Source organism: Crassostrea angulata, chromosome 7 (assembly GCF_025612915.1).
Source record: "Crassostrea angulata isolate pt1a10 chromosome 7, ASM2561291v2, whole genome shotgun sequence".
In the NCBI taxonomy this organism is placed as follows: Eukaryota; Metazoa; Mollusca; class Bivalvia; order Ostreida; family Ostreidae; genus Magallana; species Magallana angulata.
Window position 1 is genome coordinate 46,601,251 of NC_069117.1, and position 20,841 is coordinate 46,622,091.

General features: G+C 34.6%; 2 protein-coding genes across 4 annotated transcripts; one reads left to right on the forward strand and one right to left on the reverse strand.

Annotated features, from left to right (window-relative positions):
- The first annotated feature begins 14 nt into the window (after nt 1-14).
- On the forward strand, nt 15-20,783 carry LOC128192875 (cytoplasmic FMR1-interacting protein-like). 2 transcript variants are annotated; one of them, XM_052865898.1, is made up of 30 exons: nt 48-145; nt 1,514-1,528; nt 2,207-2,425; nt 2,826-2,903; nt 3,174-3,275; nt 3,389-3,570; nt 4,143-4,368; nt 4,476-4,580; nt 4,677-4,880; nt 5,293-5,409; nt 5,762-5,839; nt 5,981-6,195; nt 6,471-6,618; nt 6,924-7,083; nt 7,403-7,485; nt 7,630-7,703; nt 7,914-8,010; nt 8,123-8,199; nt 8,290-8,398; nt 8,525-8,644; nt 8,921-9,120; nt 9,496-9,583; nt 9,982-10,125; nt 10,403-10,493; nt 10,735-10,865; nt 18,211-18,289; nt 18,954-19,069; nt 19,336-19,574; nt 19,919-20,066; nt 20,186-20,783. In XM_052865898.1, the coding sequence occupies exons 1-30, from the start codon at nt 143-145 to the stop codon at nt 20,351-20,353; spliced, it is 3,816 nt and encodes a 1,271-aa protein (XP_052721858.1). In that variant the 5' UTR covers nt 48-142; the 3' UTR covers nt 20,354-20,783. The 2 variants fall into 2 exon arrangements, with proteins under 2 accessions (XP_052721859.1, XP_052721858.1); XM_052865899.1 differs by lacking the exon at nt 1,514-1,528 and having other exon boundaries at nt 15-145.
- Nucleotides 13,295-18,035, reverse strand: LOC128192880 (D(2) dopamine receptor A-like). Of its 2 annotated transcripts, none has more exons than XM_052865907.1 (2): nt 15,947-18,035; nt 13,295-14,886 (listed from the first exon to the last, which is right to left on the reverse strand). In XM_052865907.1, the coding sequence occupies exon 2, from the start codon at nt 14,873-14,875 to the stop codon at nt 13,307-13,309; it is 1,569 nt and encodes a 522-aa protein (XP_052721867.1). In that variant the 5' UTR covers nt 14,876-14,886; nt 15,947-18,035; the 3' UTR covers nt 13,295-13,306. The 2 variants fall into 2 exon arrangements, with proteins under 2 accessions (XP_052721867.1, XP_052721866.1); XM_052865906.1 differs by lacking the exon at nt 15,947-18,035 and adding an exon at nt 15,093-15,905.
- Nucleotides 20,784-20,841: the final 58 nt, after the last annotated feature.

Sequence of the window (20,841 nt, forward strand, 5' to 3'; positions counted from 1 at the left end):
CTTTCCAGTTCTAAAATTACATAGTCAAGATGCGCCCTCTATCGACTCATAAATGTCACTTCCGCAAACAATAATGGGCAGGGTACGAGATAGGAAATACAGACCTACTTAATGATTTGATCCGTAATTGAAGGTTTTAAGAATGGTAAGAATGTCCAGTTTGCCTTTCATGATTCGTAGATATTAAAGGATTTGATCCCGTTTTCAGGAAGTTCTGAAATATGCATAAATATTCTCTGCGTTTTGCTCTATGTGCGCTAGATCCTATTTCAGAGCTAAGATTAAGCCGGATTCTTATCATGTTAATGTTATGGTTGTATGACATATTTCGAAAATTCCTGTTTATCAAACAAGGAATGTCGATCGTCATTACTACTTGTGCAAAGTCCTTTCAAATAATTTCAATTTGACATTTGTTTATTGATGCTTCAGATCTGTACCTTAATTGTAACTTAAAGTTAAAGTAATTTTAATAGCTCTTTTGTGGAAAGCTAGTTTACATTGTGAAGTTTAAACATTTTTTTTAAATATTTTGATTTCATAATTGAAATAACTTATTGGTTCCTTTGTAATAGAAGGTCTCTCTCTCTCTCTCTCTCTCTCTCTCTCTCTCTCTCTCTCTCTCTCTCTCTCTCTCTCTCTCTCTCTCTCTCTCTCTCTCTCTCTAATCCCAGTAAAGTATATTGTTTTGATAAAACTCTTTGGTATCTCTGATTTGTTTATAAGTAATCACCTGTCTTGAAGTAATATAGGTACAAGGTTTTGTCTTGTTCATTATAATAACAGAATAGAAATTGAAAATTAAAATTGAAAAGTGATTTTTTTTTTATTTATTGCAGTAAATGCAATGGCTACATATCATGTCCATATATTTGTCCTTGATTACTCATTTTGCATGTTTTGCATGTTTTATGAAAATGTTTTCTGGTTTTCAAGTTCTGTGGTTTCATTAATATACCATTTATTTAGGTTGTTTTCCGCATGTCAAAACATTTGCGAAAATTGGGAAAATGCATAACTTTTTTATTTGCATCAGTCATTTTTATGATTCAAAATGTATCTTAAACCAAACATTACTGGATATTATTTTTGCTTATTGACCATTTTGTGATGTAAAAGTGATCATGAAAAAGGCGAAAATTAGATCATCGCAAAAATCACGGGATGTATAGTAGAGTCAGTAAACAAAACTCTGTAAAATTTTATGAAATTCAGTTTCCAGGATACATAAATTTGTAGACTGTAGATATATGTTATAATTGTTATTAGATATTATATTTCATAGTAAATGTTTAATTAATATTACAGATTGACTTAACATTGAAATCAACGAAAATTTATGCTCAACAAATATTAATGAGACCACAGTACCAGTACATTGTACTTCATGTAGTGTTAATATTTTGTGTAATTATGTACAAAACCAAATACTGTAATACATACTACCAGTAGCCCAGTATGTACATACAAAAAATGCATTTTATAATCCACAACACAATTTTTATTGTTGTAGCTTTGTATGTCATTGGTAAGATATGAACAATTAATCTATTTCCATCTACTCTACTTCTAAGATTGACAAACTTAAAACCTCGAGGTCCCTTTAAGAGGAAATAAGTTTAATATGTATATTGTATCTTAATTTAGAATTAAAACATTTCATTTCTTTACTAAAATCATTTCATATAAATGTTTATATGGAATTCAATTTGATATACCATGATAAAATTGATACATCTTAAAAACAAAGATTTTGTGGTTTGGTAGATTCCAAACTGCATAGGCAAAAAGAAGGGAAAAGAAGAGTGAAACCTTTCTAACAATTTAACAAATTCAATAACATTAATGATGTGACAAAACAAAGATTTATAACATATTTAGGTTGATTTTAGGTAATTTATTCGTTGAAGTACAAATGTGTGTAAAAATCCATTATTGATTTCAAAAGGTTTAAATTGGTTTGACTGTACATGCAACCTAAGATTTGAGTTACAAAGAATACCATGTTGTGACATGTACAGGTTCTACACATAATGGATGACCGTATGTTTTAGGTTTTAAGAATCAAAGAATACCTTACAGTGGAATGTACATATGACATATTGTGTTTTGAAGAACATCTAAATATAATGCTAATGATATTGATACATATAAACCAAGTGCTAATACATGTACACATAATTTAATTTCATTTGGTCATCTACAGGGGGATCACGGAATAGGTGAGAAGATCACGCTGACGGATGCTCTTCAGAATGTTGACGTCTTGGATGAGCTTCCCCTCCCTGATCAGCAGCCATGCATCGAGGGAATGTCCCTCTCCATACAGTACCAGGCCAACTTCGACACAAACTTTGAAGACCGAAGTGCATATGTGACAGGAGTGGCAAAATACATAGAAGAGGCAACTGTCCATGCAGACCTCGTAAGTTGGAAAGTTTGAGTTGTACTGGTACATATAAATTGTGACACAAGTGTCTTCTGTAATGAAGCATTTAACACAGTGTAATTGAAAAAATTATGATTGTATACACTTAGTTTAAACAGTGTTAATAAAGAAGTGCACCATCTAAATCACAAGCACTTTTATGAGCTAAAAATAGAAATGGTAAGGAAGCAGGAAATAAATTCAATTTAAGATTTTAGGGGATTTTGAAGCATAAACAACTAGCATTTCTCATAAATTTATTATGTTTAAATCTATAGAGTTAAATTGATGAAACCAAAAAACTCTGTTGAAATAATTTTCATTATCGATAATAAAATCTTTGTATTATTTATTGGTTGGTAGTTTGTTAGTCTCAAATAAACTTTGTTTTGTATAGAACAAGTTGCTGGAGGAGGGACAGGAGTATGCTGCTATGCTGTACACATGGAGGTGCTGTTCTAGAGCCCTGCCACAGGTCAGTGCTGTTCAGCCACAGCTTTCCCTATTGACCATTGTATCCTATCCATCGTATAGGTATTGACCTATTGATAGGATCCTTGTAGTCGACTGGGAAGTTGGAAATTTTGGCTGTATTCTGTCAAGTTTTCTTTGTATAATTATCTAAGTAATCTCCAAAATGTTTATACACTTTACAGATGAGGTATTAGTGGAACTTTTAATGAAACGGACGAAAATGAGAAAATTTTAATTTGCACACATACTGTATGTTTTTGACATTTTACAGGTTAAAAGTAATGAGCAGCCGAACCGGGTGGAGATTTACAACAAGATTGTAGAGGTTCTAGACCCACAAGTCTCAAAGTTAATGGACCTCATGTATTTCACAGTATGTCTAAGCATTGAAGTTGTTCTGCTTGTATATATGTATTGTAATCATAATTATGATATTATGGAGATTATCTCAGATCATAATTTCCTGTATCTGATTTTTCTCAACAGAAAAGAGCAATAGAAAGATTTGGAAATGAAGTGAAAAGGCTTTGTCACAGGGAAAAAAGAAATGATTTTGTCTCTGAAGCTTATCTGCTAACATTAGGGAAATTCATCAACACATTTGCTGAGTTGGATGAACTTAAAAACATGAAAGCTAGTGTCAAGAATGATTATTCAGCATATAGAAGGTTTGTATTAATATTTAATTTTATTCTGGTTCTAACATGCTTTTTGATTGGAGAAGAGCTTTGTTATATACATTTTGTGTGAACTAGGTTATCTGAGTCAAAATATCTGTCGGAAAGATATTATTCCGTTTGACATTTCAATAAATTTTTCACAGATGAGTACTGGTACTCTGGTACTGTCATTACTAAAGAAAAATCACTTTTTTCTGCTTAAATTCTAGAAATTGAATCAAAGGGGTGAATTGAATATCTTCTCAATTTATAAATGTTGAAGCAAGGCTTGAAAATGCCAATTTTTTTTTATCATTTAGGGATTTATATTATGTTCAAACTAAGCTTATTCTCTGTGATACAATAATGTGGATTTAAAAAATTGAATATGGATAGGTTATTTACCTGTGTATGAAATAGTCTTAATGTTTGATTTTTGAATCGATTGATAAAATAAACAAATTTAATTATTTACATCAACTTAATAAAAGTTGATTTTCTATATGAATGGGATAAGAATATTTTATCAAAAAAAGAGATAATTTATAATGGGCTAAATGAATCTGTAATTTTGTTTTCAGAGCCGCCCAGTTTTTAAAAGTAATGGCAGACCCCCAGTCTCTTCAAGAATCTCAGAATCTCTCTATGTTTCTGGCTACCCAGAACAAAATCCGTGATATGCTGAAGGAGAGTCTAGAAATCACACCGGGGTACGAGGAACTCCTGGCTGATGTTGTGAACATCTCCGTACATATGTACGAAAATAGGCTCTTCTTGGAACCCTCCGAAAAACACATGCTGGTTAAGGTACAGATGTTCAGAATATCCTAGTATATGGACCTGTTTATGTAAATGATCTGAAATATGGACATGAATTCCATTCTTTTTAAACCTCGTTGTGTATTTTGTTATAGGTCATGGCCTTTGGATTATTCCTGATGGACAATAAAGAAAACAGTATTTACAAAATGGATGGCAAAAAGAGAGTGAATTTGACTAAAATAGATAGAATATTAAAGGTAAGTAAATTGATCAATGTCCATAATGTATGTTAAGAATTAATTGAAGTTTTTGTGTTGCATGTACGGTACTCGCATGTATATGTCATGTTTCAGCAACTAGAAGTTGTCCCCCTTTATGGAGACATGCAGATCAAACCTTACCATTACATTCAGAAGAGCTTGAACTTTGACCCCTCCAGATGGACATTTTGTGAGTCCAGCCAACTTAGCCCCCAGTCTAATCTGTTGGCAAATCTTGAGGCCATAAGAGAGGACCATATGGCATACATCAGCCAGTTGGCAAGACATAGCAATGAGGTAAAGAAAACAGTGAAAGCCACCAGGAGTAACAATATCGAAATATCTATATAGTCATACATGTATTTCCTAAAAAGGATAGAAATGTAAAATGCAGTGAAATTCAATTTAAAATGAATAGTATTTACAAGTAATTCTATACAGTCATTTAGATCTATGTCAGCTCCTATTTTGGTCTCATATTACCATCATTCAACATTATTGTAGAATAAATTTCTTTGGGGCAATTTTGCAGATTGTTTTAGTTGTATGAGATTGTTATTTATTTGTATGTATACCAGTATATAATAAAGATAAGTTTATTTTATAATTCATTGAGAAACCCAATTCCTGGGAGAGGGGTATCCATCAAAGCCATGAATTTGTAGTCGCCATGTATTATGATACACCATATAAGGAATTTTGTATATAGGCCATCACGACTACGCGTGAGTGCCCGCGGACCGACGGTGAGAACAAGGAGCTGAGTGACCTGGCCCTGCGGGGACTTCATCTGATGTCGGCCTGGACCCAGCAGGTCATGGAACTGGTCAGTACACAACATCAAAGTCTCCCTTATATCATGTCTTGTCTGTACTGGTCGAGTTTTTAACACATAATGCAATTAGAATGGTATTGTTTTAAAGTTATTGATTGAAATCTGAACACATATAGCAATTACCAAGTAGAAAGGGATTTTGTCATTAGAAATTAAAATGATATGCAATTTGATTGCATGTTAAAAGAAAAATTTAGTATTAGATTTAAAGCACTTCAAAAAAATCTAAATGTACATACTGGTAGTACATGAATTTTTTAGGATAACAATATGTGACGAAGACTTGCAGTGAACAATTGTTGTTTCTGTACTTGATTAATGGATTAGTTTTGATATGTTTCAGTACTCGTGGAAATTGCTGCATCCCACTGACACCCACCAGAATCCAGAATGTCCACAAGATGCCGAGGAGTATGAAAGAGTAAGTAGATCGAATCTCAAAACTTTAATCAACTGTGATGTCTTGTCTTTTATACATAGTTTTTAATGAATCCACAAAGCCTGATATACATTACATTTTACATGTTTTATTGTGCTAGTAAAATCAGTTCTTTTTTTACAGTCCACCCGATACAACTACAGCAGTGACGAAAAATTTGCCATTGTTGAAGTAATAGCCATGATTAAGGGGCTACAACTCTTGATGGCCAGAATGGAATCAGTATTTCTGGACGCCATTAGGAGACATATTTATGCAGCCTTACAAGACTTCGTTCAACTTGGTTTAAGAGATCCACTCAGGAAAGCCATTAGAAAGAAAAATGATGTCATCAAAGTGTAAGTTTGAGTCATATTGAATACAAATACATGATTGTGCCCAATCACATCAGTGCTGTAAAATGCTATTGTTTTTACACTTTCATTATTTGAAGGTAGTAAATACCTAACTGTTACCAGAATGTTGAGTATATAAATTCACAAGAATATTCATGGTGTAAAGAAGAATGCCTCCTTTATTTGATGGTAGTTGCTTAAAGTTTTGTATATAGCATTGTAAGTTTCGAGCGTTGCTTTTGATTGGTTTACATTAATTGTTTGCTGCATACCCACAGATTGATTCTCTCAGTGCGAGACACCTGTGTTGATTGGATGAGAGGAGTAGAGCCCCATGATGACCCTGCCATGAAGGGTAAAAAAGATCCAGATGAGGGATTCACCATCAAAGTCCCACGCAGAAATGTTGGTCCTTCAACTACACAGGTAAGTTGTCTGTCCTTTAATCATATTTATACATGTATTTGGGCATGTGGTGTTACACGAACATATATGGATCTGAATAAGTTAGATTCATAGTTTCTTCAGGTCAAATGATTTCAAAAGACAATATCTTGGACTTGATGTTGTGTTATTCAAATGGGAATGACTTATTCTTTCAGTGTTCAGTGACAAAAGTAAATCTGCATGGAATAAACCTCACATGTTTTCATTGAACAGATAGAGGTAAATCTGTAAAAAAAAAATGTGTAAAGATGTGTAAGTCCAAACTTCTGTCATTTTTTTACCAGCTGTATATGGTGAGAACCATGCTGGAGTCCCTGATTGCAGACAAGAGTGGGGGTAGCGGCAAGAAGACCCTGAGGAAGGACATAGATGGACAGCATTTGATGGCCATTGACCAGTTTCATAAGGACTCGTTCTACTGGAACTACCTCCTCAACTTCAATGGTCTGTATCCTGTGTAACGCCCTCAGTCCTTAAGTGTTTTGCTGCGTTATTGATAGACTTCTCAAGTCTGTATATTGTTTTATTTATTTATTATTCTTCTAAATTCAATTTTGTTTGGGAGTTTCAAACTTAAATCTTAATTTCTAATGTCTACTAAATTTCATCAAACATGGATCTATATTTTGCATCATGAATAAGTATTAAAGAGGGCACCGATTATTTAACTTAGGCGCTTGTATACATATTGAATATGTAAAACAAGTACATTTACTGGTACATGCAATACATATATTGTTACAACATGCTGCTTTGATTTCAGATTCGCTGCACAGATGTTGTGACCTATCTCAGCTTTGGTACAGAGAATTCTTCTTGGAAATGACCATGGGAAAAAGAATACAGGTAAGTTGTTTAAGACACATGTTTGTGTATGTACATGTATGCATTGTATTTTAGTGGTTATTGAGAGTGTTGAACTGAATTGAAGTGAAAGTCATTACAATACCTTTGATCTATGCCTTACTACGTACCATTTGATGGTTACAGTTTCCCATTGAAATGTCCATGCCCTGGATTCTCACAGACCATGTTCTAGAAACAAAAGATGCTTCCATGATGGAGTAAGTACATGTACATGTATATCTGATAAATAAAGAACATGTAGGTAGACAAAGGACTGTTCAATAGGTGTAACTGATTTTTTTTATAACAAATTGCATGATACACAATTGATTTAGACAGTACTTTTGTTTTTGATTCTCATTCTGAAAAAGTAATGCTGGAAGAAAGATGCATGTGTAACTTAACTCCATTCGTCTTGTGATTTTCAGATACATCCTTTATCCCTTGGATCTGTACAATGACAGCGGCCACTATGCATTGACCAAATTTCATAAACAGTTCCTCTACGATGAGGTGGAAGCAGAGGTAAGGAAATGGAAAAAGTTCATGGTTCTGGTCAAGGATGCTAATACATGTAAATAGTTTGTTTTAATCAATCAGTGTTCGTTATTGTGAATATCAAATTGTCTGTTGACAGGTGAACCTCTGCTTTGATCAGTTTGTTTACAAACTCAGTGATCAAATCTTTGCTTACTACAAACACTTAGCTGGAAGGTAGGTAGATTTTTCTCTGAGGTATTTTTTTTATATCAGTTTCATTAAATTTGATAAATGAATTAACATTTCATTTCAATTTTATTGTAGTATTATGCTTGACAAACGATTTCGAGCTGAATGTGCCAGCTTTGGAACAAAAATCCTCTATCCAGTTGCCAATAGATACCAGACTCTTTTGAAACAGAGGCACGTTCAGGTATGCAGTACATGTAGTTACTCCTTCTAAACATTGTCAGATGCATTTTAAGCATCTCCTGTATTATCATTACTTGTTCTGTGTACTCGGAGCGGTGAATGTATCCCACTGTTTCATGTATTTCAGATTTTGGGTCGTTCCATAGATCTGAATCGTCTGATTGGACAGAGGGTCAACGCCTCCCTACAAAAGGCTCTAGATGTTGCTATATCCAGATTTGAAGGGGGAGAGTTGACAGGCATTGTTGTAAGTATTGAAGGGAATCTCCCAAAATTTGAATGCACATTCATTTATTCATTAATGTTTCCAGCAGAACTGAGATTGACATATTTATGTATATTGTAAGAGAAGAACTTTTATATGTATAACTGCTGTGTGAAATTCAAAGTGAATACATAAAATGAAACTTCTATTTTCATGCTATTTTGTCTCAAGTTAAATGTATCTGATTTTTGACAAAGATGCTGTATGAACAAAATAGCTGGTATCAAACATCATTAACAAAGTTTTTAATCGTTAAAGGAGCTGGAAGGTTTGGTAGAGTGTAACCGGCTGGCCCACAAACTGATGAACAAGTTCATCTCACTGAACGATTTTGATGCCATGATGAGGGAGGCCAACCACAACGTCTCGGCGCCCTATGGCCGAATCACCCTCCATGTGTTCTGGGAGGTCAACTACGACTTCCTGCCCAACTACTGCTACAATGCTGCCACCAACAGGTATGTCTCAACCAAATCACTTGCAACAAATCAGGACTTGTTGAGCCTCTTCAGCAGAGCTTGATGTACACCTTGAATATACTAGTTAAAATTTTTCTTTCCATAAATTTAGTTATTGGCTAAACAGCCTTGAGTGCTTTGTCTTCTGGGGCATTTTTGTTCAGTTTATTGAATAAGTAATTTAGCTGATATCTCAACAGATAATACATAACTATGTTATATGAGATTCTCATCCATTAGGATCTCATTACATTACTGGCTCTGAATCTTATTGTAGTTTCTCTCAAATCATTTCATAAAGTTCTTTACTGTTGTGATATATCTATACCTGAATGTGTGCTAAGTGCATTGAAACTGTATTTTACTTTCACTTAGATTTGTCAAGACGGTTTTGCCATTCGCCCCAGCTAGTCAGAGAGAGAAACAACCCAATCCATCTTACTCTTATATTTGGGGCACCAAGGTAACGATAGATGTTAAATTTTAAAATGTACAATATGTAAACCGGTTTCAGCGTCTTCTATATGGCCAGTCTTACATATATTTTTGATTTTTTTATTGTCATTGTGCATTTAGACTGGCATTTGCTCTCTGACAATGCTATAACGATAACTTTAGATTTCTTATTAAATGCGAGGAATTAATATCCCTGTAAAGTCGCAAGAAGCTATCCTTTCAGATTTTAAAAGGCTGCTTTTATTTTCCAGACATTTTTGAACTGTATGAAATTATAACCAAAAAATGGTGCACACATTTTGATATTCTCATGATGTGATACAAAACAGTGGAATAAATAAAATAAGGAATGTACAGTATTCAAATGATAGACGTCTGATTGTGTGTGTTTGGTGTATGTTTCAGGCCTTGACCACATCATTCAGTGCAATATATGGGCTCTACCACAGCTTTGTTGGAGTCCCTCACTTCAGATCCATGTGTCGTCTGCTTGGATATCAGGGAATAGCAGTTGTCATAGAGGAGCTGCTCAAAATTGTTCAAGCTTTGGTAACTATCAGGGATTAATTGTGTTTTTAATACATTTACCGTTATGCGTTCTGTTGGAGCTTATTGAAATGAAAAAAAGTTAAAAGAATTGTATGTGAGACTTGTTCTCTGTTTTTTTTAATGTGAAATCATTTCCAATGTTCAGGAATTGAGAGAATCTCGTTTGGAATTTAGTATAAATTATTTTCTTTCTGAAATTTTCGGATGGAAAACAGTTCATTGATGTGTATAAGACTGCCTCAGCACTAAGTTGTACATGTATGTCTTTGTTTTGCAGTTGAAAGGAACTCTAATGGACTATGTGAAGACATTGATGACTGTGATGCCCAATGTGTGTCGTCTTCTCAGATACGATTATGGTTCCCCAGGTAATACCCATTGCAATCATTAATGGTCCATTCTTTTGTGGGATTCATGTTTTTTGCTTAGTCAAATGTTTATACATGAAATTTTTAATATATGTGCAAATAATTTTGAGTAGAAATTTTGGATTAATCTCAAATTTTTTCGTAATGTGACTCTTCCATTATAAATGTTAGAAGAAAAAAGTTAAATAAAATCCATTTTTCCTGCTAGTGAATGTATTCACTGTTTATTTTGTTATCACAGGTGTTATGGGCTACTATCAGGCTCAGCTTGCTGAACTGATTCAGTACCCTGATTTGAGGACAGAGGTCTTCCAAAGCTTCAGAGAAGTAGGAAATGCCATCCTTTTCTGTATGTTGGTGGAACAAGCACTGGTAAGTATTGTGTGCTAAATTTTTCATTTTAATTCACTCATGTAAAAAAAATTGATATCAAACATTTTCCTGATTTGTAACTTGTGGTAAAAGGCTGGTATCTTGTATGTGAAAATCCCATTCTATTAACCAACTTGCTATACATGTAATATGGTTAACTGCATCTTATTCTGGTAGAACAATTGCTGGTAAATAAGTGAGTATTCTGTATAAAATCTTTATGCTGTCATCACCAGAATTCCACAGCCAGTCTTGCATATGCTTACTGACTGTGGGAAGACTAACTTGAATTTGCTCTGTTCCATGAATACAGGGCTGCGTTTTACAAAAGAACTTACGACTTACGACCAAATTAATGAATGTTTATTAATCACAAACTAATCAATATTTTATTGTAATAGTTGTAAAATATAATTATGGAAATCAAAATGGATGTAAATGAATGGTTTGATATAAATTCTGTTCATCAAAGACCGCTCCATTAGACTGAAAATATTTACGACTCTGTCGTAAGTTCTTTTGTAAAACGCAGCCCAGGTTTATTCATACCTTATTCTGATTGAGTGGACCCTTAGTGAGTTTGCCCACAGTCAGTAAACATTTGCAATACTTCCAATGGATTTCATGTCTTCATGCTAAAACTGACAAATGTCATTCAGTGCCAAATGCTGGCAATCTAATTAAAATATATATAGCTTACGCTGGCATACTTGCTACATTCATTTTTGTACATATATGCAAGCAGATTTAAATGGATTTTAATTTTGATACTGAATGCTGATTAAACAAGAATAGATGAATATTGTGTACCAGACCAGAGTTGGGGTCCATTACTTTGAAAAGTAATTAATTACTTTCAAATACATTGCCAATTTTATCAATAACTTGCAATTACAATTACATTGATTTTTTAAAATGTAATTATTTACTCTCAAATACTTTGATAAATGTAATTAATTACATTTTAATTACTTTAGTTTTATTTTTTTAAATCTTGAGAACATATACATATATTAACGACATTAAGATATACAGGGCTTTATGTACGGTTATTTTTTTAAAGGTTGTATAGTTCAGTTCAGATCAGATTTCTTGAAAATTTTCTATAACATTAAATTCATTAAGTACCATTGAGTTCATTTTTGGTTCTGAATAATATTTTCTCTATAGTGAATTAATGTTTATTCACATATTAAAACTATGTTTATTGAGAAAGTACAACTTTTGGCAGTACAGCATATCAGTATATAAAAATAATTGCTACAATTCACAAGAATGAGATATTTTGATTCCCTTGAGTCTAAAATCAGTTCAGTTCAGTCTAAAATCAATTGGGGTTCTTGGGTATTGGAGGAGTTCACACCTCCACAAAATTAGATCTTTACCTATTGCTCTGGGCAGTGTGTCATACTGTATAAACATATGAAACATTATGGGACATTTAATTATTGTATAAACAAAAGTCCATGCCAAACATGTATAAAATCTATTTATCATTATAAGACACCTTTATTATATCTTAAACTTGGAGAAAAGTAATTGAGATGTAATTGAAAAGTAATTGAAAATACACAATATTTTTGGAATGTATTTAAATACATTCAATTACTTGTAATTGAAGACAGACTCAATTACAAATTACTTTCAATTACTTTGAAAAATGTAATTAATTACACTCCATTACAAATACTTTTTTCAGTTACCCCATCCCTGTACCAGACAATCATGTCTGAAGTCCGCTTTGCATTTCGTATGTAGGTAGAACAGGTGATTAAATATTGGCTGTCTTAGCTCTATCTAAAACCAAATGACATACTCCTAAGAGTCAAGAGAGTATTCTGACATGGACTTGTTTCCATGCGTTGCTAGACTGGCAATCCTGGTCTTATTTCTTTACAAGGCAGCCCAGTCAAACATTTTACATGGAAAATATCATAGCTTAGAAATCCTGAATAATTTTATTCACTAGAATAACAGACATCTGCTAATAAAGCTAGAATTTTCAAAATTCTTGGTACATTTATATATGTAAATTTTCATTATCATTCATATTAATATTAACAACATCAAATCACATCACATAAAAAGAGCTTAGATTATTGTTGTTACTATTTTTGACAACATCCATGCATATAAAGAGAAATTGACAGACATTGATTTTATAGTATCAATGCTACCAGTATTAAATTGAATGATTTCTTTTTTGAATGCATGATTTTGTAGAATTTAAAAAAAATAATAAAAAAAACCTTCAGATCTAAAGTTGAGATTCAGTAGACCCTGTATAATCGCAGGCAGTGTTAAGTCCAATATTCATTCACATTCACTTAAGCCACATACATGGTTTTGGAGGTGACATCAATATTTAAAATTTTCTACACTTTCAAAACGTCCAAAAAAAAAATCATGAATGCAGATACTAGTACTTGCAATAAGGAAACTTAATATGCCTTTTGGCAAGTCCTCATTCTATGGAGTGTGTTCTTGATATCAGTCTGTCGGAATCCGTACACAAGAGGGTTAAAGAGAGAGTTCAGCTGTGTCCCAACAAACAAGTAGTAGACGGTGAGGTTGTGATTCTGGTCCTGTACCTTCAACAGAAGGTACACCAACAATGGCGTCCAGCAGATGTAGAAGGCGCCCAGAATCATGGCCGTGGTCCGTACAGCCTTCATTGTGGGCTTCTGAAACCGCTTCTTTTCGGCTTTCTTTTCTGCTTTGGCCTTTTTAGTCTTTTCTTCTTTGACAAAGACTACGGTGGCTCCACTTGATCTTTTTCTGTCCTTCTGCTTCATCATGGATGGAATCTGTTCAGCAGATTTGGGTTTGTTTTCGGGTTTTGCTGACAGATCTTTTTCATCGTCTTTGTCTATGCCAGGTTTTCGGTTGGTTTCCCCTGACTCTGACACTGCCTCGTTTGTATCCGAGGTTTCCCCGTTTCTTTGATCTTTTTCGCAAGTTTTTTCTTTGTTCTGTGGCTCAGTTGTATTTGATTCTTGTGTGGACAGCGTATTCATTTCTGTGACGTCATGACAACCACTGTCCTCCAGATAGTCGACCGTGGATTTTGAACTCCGTAGAGAACCGGATGTTTCATTTCGTGATTTCATGGCCGTGAAATCTTTGCTTACCCTTGGTTCTGGTTGAACGGTTTCACTGTTGCTGGATGTTGATGTCACCTGTGCCTCAATTTGACGGCTGTGTTTTCGAGCAACAATAAATATCCGTAGATATATGAAAAGAATTAGGAAACCACATATGAAGCAGATGGAACTCCACAGTACCAGATAGTCATAGTGCATAACATCGGTTAATTGGCACGTTCCATTCCAGTTGTTCCATCCCACTAGAGGGAGAATGCTGACAATTAAGGAAATCAACCAAATCACGATTATTGCAAATACCATTCTTGGTGTTGTGATCCAAAAGTGGTAGCGATAAGAGTGAAATATTGCCAGGTATCGGTCTGATGCGATAACGGCCAAACTGAGGACAGAGGACATCATGCAAGCGAACACGAAGCCCGGTCCATCCAGAGTCAAACAGAGATAGTAGTTGGAACGCAAACTTGCATAGTGTTGGATCTTCGTTAGATCAAAGTCATACCCGGCGTCCAAAAGAATGAGATTCCAGGTGGCGCTGTACAGGAAGGTGATTCCGGTCAGAAGATCCGAGAGCGCCAAACTGATGACAGGGATGTTGGAACTTTTCAGCAGACGATTGCGGCCATACACAAAGGCTGCGAGAATGACGCTGTTTGCAAGAATGATCAGAACACTTAGAATCAGAGAAATGCAGTAAACCGTTAACTGTTTGGTGTTCAGACAATCCTCTTCAGTTGCTTCGCTGAAGAACACGGAAAGGTTGGTGAGTTTTGGACGAAGGGTATACATGTCGCATTCGTCGACGTAAGCGGCCTTGCAAAATTGAAGCCATCTTGTGACACTTTCAAGTTCGGAGGTTGCGTGAAGGAAGTCGACATTAGTGGAGCTGAAGTTGCAGACGGTCATTTTTAAATGATCTGAAATGGCATGAAAAATGTGTTCATATGTTAGAAGATGAATAAGAAAGACTAAAAAATGATTTTTTATTAAGTTACTTGATTTGTAATAATTCCAATTTTAAAAGATGTTCAAGTCATGTCAGTCCTTCAGTGGGTTCGTCACACTGTTTTGAGTTCATGTAACAGAGACAAAGACGTCTTTATCAAACTGTATACAGAGCTACCTTTTGTCATTATTCTCTGGCCTTGACTTTTCCTTGGCGTTGACTTCGCTACTTTTTGTTATGTTTAGATTTTCCTCAGAAAAATACGTATCAAAGAAAGAATTGTATATTCAAGAGTATTTGTGCATTAGAAATTTCTTACTACTTACTAAAGTGAACTTGGATTAAAAAAAAATAATTTTCTTGGATGATTTAGATACTAGCTCTCTTTTATACATGCCGCAATGGCGTATATACATGTAGTGGAGATTTTTGTTATGCTTATAGTATTTTTCGCGAAACATTAAATCATGGAAATTTGTTTCATTATACATGTATTGATTATTGTTGGATTTGATATGATGGTGAAAATTCAGTCAAGATCAAAATCCAAAGGTATTCAATAGTAGACTACAGTTAAGTGATCATGATTTTACTTTTCGGACATCTGGTTTTTTTTTACGGACAAAAGTGTCTATCGTTACAGCAATGTATTACTCGTTTTATCAATACATGTATTTAAATTACATGTATTATTTTTTAATTGCAGAGATAAACTGCTTTAGGTATTGCGACGTTTAAGTTAAAAATAAATAGAAGGTTCACAACTCTGTTTTATACTCGTAAAACTTTTTTATAAAGGAATGTTGTTTTGTATCATTATCTTTCAAAAGTACTTTAATAATTCTGTGAATAAAATTAGTATTCACGTTTAAACAAATTGTTAGGATTTTAGTGTATATAATTACAATAATAGCATTTATTTAAAAAATTGCCAATACGAAATAGCTTCAATTCTTAATTGACTGTTAAATTTTATTATTATTTATTTTTGTACTTGAATAACATTTGACTCAAAAAAAAAGGATTATTACCTGTGAAATCTATAATCCGGTTTGATAAGAGCTATAGTCCTTGTGAGTTTCAGTGGGTTTCTTAGTCCTATTGTCCCTCGTCGCTCTCCGGAGTCACCTTTCGGGGTTTTCTATATCGTGTGAGCAATAGAGATCTTATCATGCCCGGACCCTTCAGGAATTCTTGTAACAGATTATTCTTGTCATCACTGCACACGAATATTTGTTTGTTCCAGATATGATTCGTCAAAATTTCACTGGGGGGTACCGACTCTCTCCTCGTCCGGGCCCTGGAAATAACCGTAATTACCGGCTAATTAGCTTGGAACACGCGCGAGGGGACTAACAGACTAAAACGGGAATTTTCTTATCTCTTGTCACAAAACGTCCACCTGTTGACAATGACCCGGAAATGAATGCATTTCTTGGAGGAATTGGCCGTTTTTGCTCTACGTAAGGTTTTTATATGTATATCGCGTGGTGTCGGTATATCACAGCCCCCAAGAACCCCCAGCATCTCCTCGCCGTGTGGTTCACTTTTTTGTCACTCAGTATACTGGGTTCTTCAAAGAACTTGGCAAGCCGCGAATCTTTGATGGAAAATTTGTGTAGATAAATCTTGATTGTATAATATAAACATCTGTTGGGTTGATGCCTAAGTTTATAGATTTATTACATCTTGAAATGGAGACGAAGTGATAATGAGAAGGATTCTTTGCTTCGATTCTTTGTTACGCCATTATCTTGTAGTTTTCGTCATTCTTTCGATGTTTTCTGACTGTACGAGAACATACCTTGTGGAAGTTAATTTTAGTTCCGTTTTAATCCCCTTTACTCTTTTTAAGTAAAAGAACACATCTGGTTTAAAGGAGCATGGCCACGATTTTGGTCAAATTTTGTTTCTCTGTTTTTATTTTTTACAATGCTTTAGGAATGCATTTTTAATAATCAAATGAAATTTGGGTGCCAGTCGATGAGTTTTAAGCAAGATACGGGACCAACAAATCTTCGTCATGTAAACAAGGCTCGTGCCCTGTTTTTGTTTACATATAGGTTCAATATACCTGTAAAAAATCTTTTTCCAGCTTATTTGTCTATCTTCTTATTCATTTTAAGCATAAATAAACAATTCCTTACGATTAACATATTCATTTGAGGTCTAAAACTGGAATTTTCACTTCAACATTCAAAATGAAAACAAAAGCTTTGTTTACATAGCAAAGAATTGTAAACTCTGTAACTCGCTTATAACTCAAAAAATGACTTTCAAATTTTGGTTGCCTTTCAAAATTACCTTACAGAAGCATTTTAAACATTAAAATCGAAAAAATAATTTTTGACCAAAATCGTGACCATGCCCCTTTAAAATCACGAAAATATTACATTGCTCTAGTTTTAAATCACGAGTATTTCAAGTTTGCGAAATGTAACAAATGTATCTTAAGGACCAAATTTTAAAAAAGGGAGGTAAACAAATTTCGTGCATTGCCTGTGTAATGGGAGTCAAATATTTTTTACGCTAGTTCTATAGATTTTTATTTTATCATCCAGAGGTAATTTAATTGCTTGTTATCCTTAATGACAATTGCAATATCGTGCTGCACGTATCATTTCGAAATAACCATTGCAAATGTTGTGTATCAAGAAGAGGAATACTAGGTGTATGTCACCCTTGCACAACCCGACAAAACACAATTGGATATCTATTGACTTTATGATTTGTGAATCTCAATCGGATATTTGTATAGGTTATAGAATTAGTCATTAGGGCTCAGTGATGGGAGATGGATTGTTATCCAGCTAAATAAACAGTCGATAGCATTAGGAGTGCACGATGTTTAAACATCCAATGCGTCTTCTAGAAAGCACATTGACAGCTTGTCAGGCCCAATCACCAACTGATATCCCGCCCAGCGCCGATATCTGCTGCAAGAGAAATATATTCTCGCTATCTTTGGAATGAAGGGTTTTGTTTCAATTTAAAAGAAAACTCGCCAAAATGATCTGAGATCAAAATCTTAGTTTTTAATAAGTCAATTCATTGACTTGAAAAATTACGTTATGCAATGGTTGTTTACTGCTTCGTTTTGATCAGGCGACACTTGCGTCTAAACTTTTTTTTTTTTAAAGTTACATAAAAAATTGACAAATCAGTCGATAAAATAAATTAAGTTTGCTATAGTGTTTGGTTGAATCTTTCGTTCATGTAAAAGGTCGGTCAGGAAAGAGTCGATCTCTGTTATTGAAGGTTCATTCAGTTACCACTTCCTGTTTATCTTTTACAGACCCAGGAGGAGGTGTGTGACTTGAAACACGCGGCGCCGTTCCAGAACATCATCCCCAAGCCCTTCATACCAATAAAAGGTACAGCTTCTTTCTAAGGGATCTAATAAAATATTGATTAAAATTGATTAATTTATTCACCTTTTAAACAAACAAATAAGACATTTATTAAATATGTTTCTTGTAGATGAATACTATTATCGTGTTTCGAATGTATGTTTTTTAAATAAGAATTAACGACTATTTGAATCTGAATTGTATTAAGGTTGGTAGTGTAAACAAACAAACGGTCCAACCTCATTACAAACTAAAAAGGCAGATATGATTTATTTTAAAAATGTGAATCTCTGGAACCAATGTTTATAGTCTTGTATGCAGGTACACTCTTTGCAACATAAGATGTAGGCCTTATGCGTTTGTAAACGAACAACAAGTTTCTAACAAAAAAAAACACATGTGCGTGAAAAAAAATCATATAGAATGATTTAATAAGTAGTTTATATTGACCACTTTTAAAGATTAGTATTTTTGACGCAGAGTCTTTGGTTTTTGTACATTCTATGATAAATATACTTGCAGATACATGTAAATGTACTGTAGCAACTACTAAGACTTCTTAACAAAAAGGCAACAACAAAAAAAACCCACAAAAATGTCAAAAGGCAACAAAAAAGCAAAAACAAAAAATAGGCGATGCACGGTCTATCATAAAAACTCTTTTTATCATGCATGATTCTCCCGACAGAGGGCGATAACCGGAAGGAGAAAGAACAGGAACTGAAGACGTTGATGAAGAGGCTGGAGGCCAAGTACGCCGCACTCCAAGTGGTCCCCGTCATCAGCAAGCTCGGCAGTCCACAGGTAGGGGCGCTGTGTTTGCTTAATCCACCAGTACTGTAAAACTATTACATTTGGCTGTGTATTCTATATCGCTTTTTGGAAGAAAAGCAGCTTCTGCTATATTAATTCAATCACTAAATGCAATGCAGATTATTTTATGAAATATCCTACTAGTATCCGCTAAACATAGTACATTTTCAGTATCTGATAGTATTAGTACTGTTCAAACCCGTACTCCTAACGATGAAAGACATAAATTTGATTCTGATGCTTTATTTTGTCCATAGCAAGCAGACATAGCTGCCGAGGGTGACCTACTTACCAGGGAGAGGCTGTGCTGCGGCCTGTCCATGTTTGAGATTGTGCTGAGCCGGATCAAGACGTTCGTGGAGGACCCGATCTGGCAGGGCCAGCCTCCCGGCAATGGCGTCATGAATATTGACGAATGCTCTGAGTTCCATCGTCTGTGGAGCGCGATTCAGTTTGTGTTCTGTATGCCGGTCAGGGAAAACGAGTATTCCATCGAGTAAGTGTAATGCTTTCAGTTGAGCCGAATCTCTTGAATTTTAGAACCATTTGGACAAAACCTTAGACTTTCAGTATATAGGACGTAGCTATCTATTCCCTGCGTCAAAAAAATTAAAAATGACGCGGTTTCAAGCGAAATATGCGCCAATTGCGTAGTCTTTGCTCAAAAGCCAGACAAATCTTGTTGACTTCAAAGAGTCGTGGTTGAGTGGCTAGCAATGAAATAGACAGGCCTACGTAACATTGCTGTTCGACACAACTACCCGAAAGTCTAAGGTCTTGTTAAAATGGTTCTAACTAGAACGTTGTTGAAATTATTTCTGTATTTTTTCTTCTTTTCAGAGAGCTGTATGGGGAAGGACTGAACTGGGCAGGTTGCGCTCTCATTGTCCTGTTGTCACAGCAACGGAGGTTTGAGGCGTTGGATTTCTGTTACCACGTTCTCAAGGTCAACAGGGTGGATATGAAGGACGAAAATGTCAAAGGCATTGTAAGTCTGCGATCATTGTTAATCTACATGTATTTGCATTTGCATCAAATTGCAAATAGGATATTGGCTTTCGTATTGTGTGAATGTGCAGTAAGTCTCGTGTATTTTTCTCCTTTCAGCAATTAAAGAAGATGGTGGATCGTATAAGAAAGTTTCAGATTCTGAACAATCAAATCTTCGCAGTTTTGAACAAATACTTAAAAACAAGTGACTCTGACAGTATCCCAGTGGAACACGTGCGCTGCTTCCAGCCGCCCATACACCAGTCGCTAGCAACAACCATATAATGGCAACATCGGGATTTATATCAACCGCAATTAACCACTGAAATAAGATACTAGTTTTCAATAGTATTCTTAAATGTGTCTGTCGTTTGACATTTTATTTAAAAAAGACCATTGAAGAAGGCAGCAAAGTGAGCACAAGTCAACAGAGGGGGTACCAGTTTACAGCATAAACCCAACAGCGTGCAGAGAAATAGTTGTGTTGTCTTCCCTATATAAAAGTCTTCTATCCTTACAAAAAAAAAGTGCTGAACAATTGAAGGGTTTTGTGATTATGATATATGTATAACTTGACACCAAGTGACATAATAAAGTGATATACAATTTGTGTATTGCATGCTCTGTAAACGTGTACAATTTTTATACGAACTAGACAACCGGTAATCAACCATGTGTAATGATATATGATAACGAAATAAAATCATAAATATACTGTCTTTTCCTTATGAATTCAAGGGTTTTTTTCATTGTAGACGCATAGCAAATTTTAT

Excerpts from the sequence above, each read along its gene's own strand:
- LOC128192875 (XM_052865898.1), top strand. Across the intron at positions 8,645-8,920 it reads GAGAGTTGACAGGCATTGTT|GAGCTGGAAGGTTTGGTAGA; the intron begins GTAAGTATTGAA and ends TAATCGTTAAAG. Across the intron at positions 10,866-18,210 it reads TGTTGGTGGAACAAGCACTG|ACCCAGGAGGAGGTGTGTGA; the intron begins GTAAGTATTGTG and ends TATCTTTTACAG.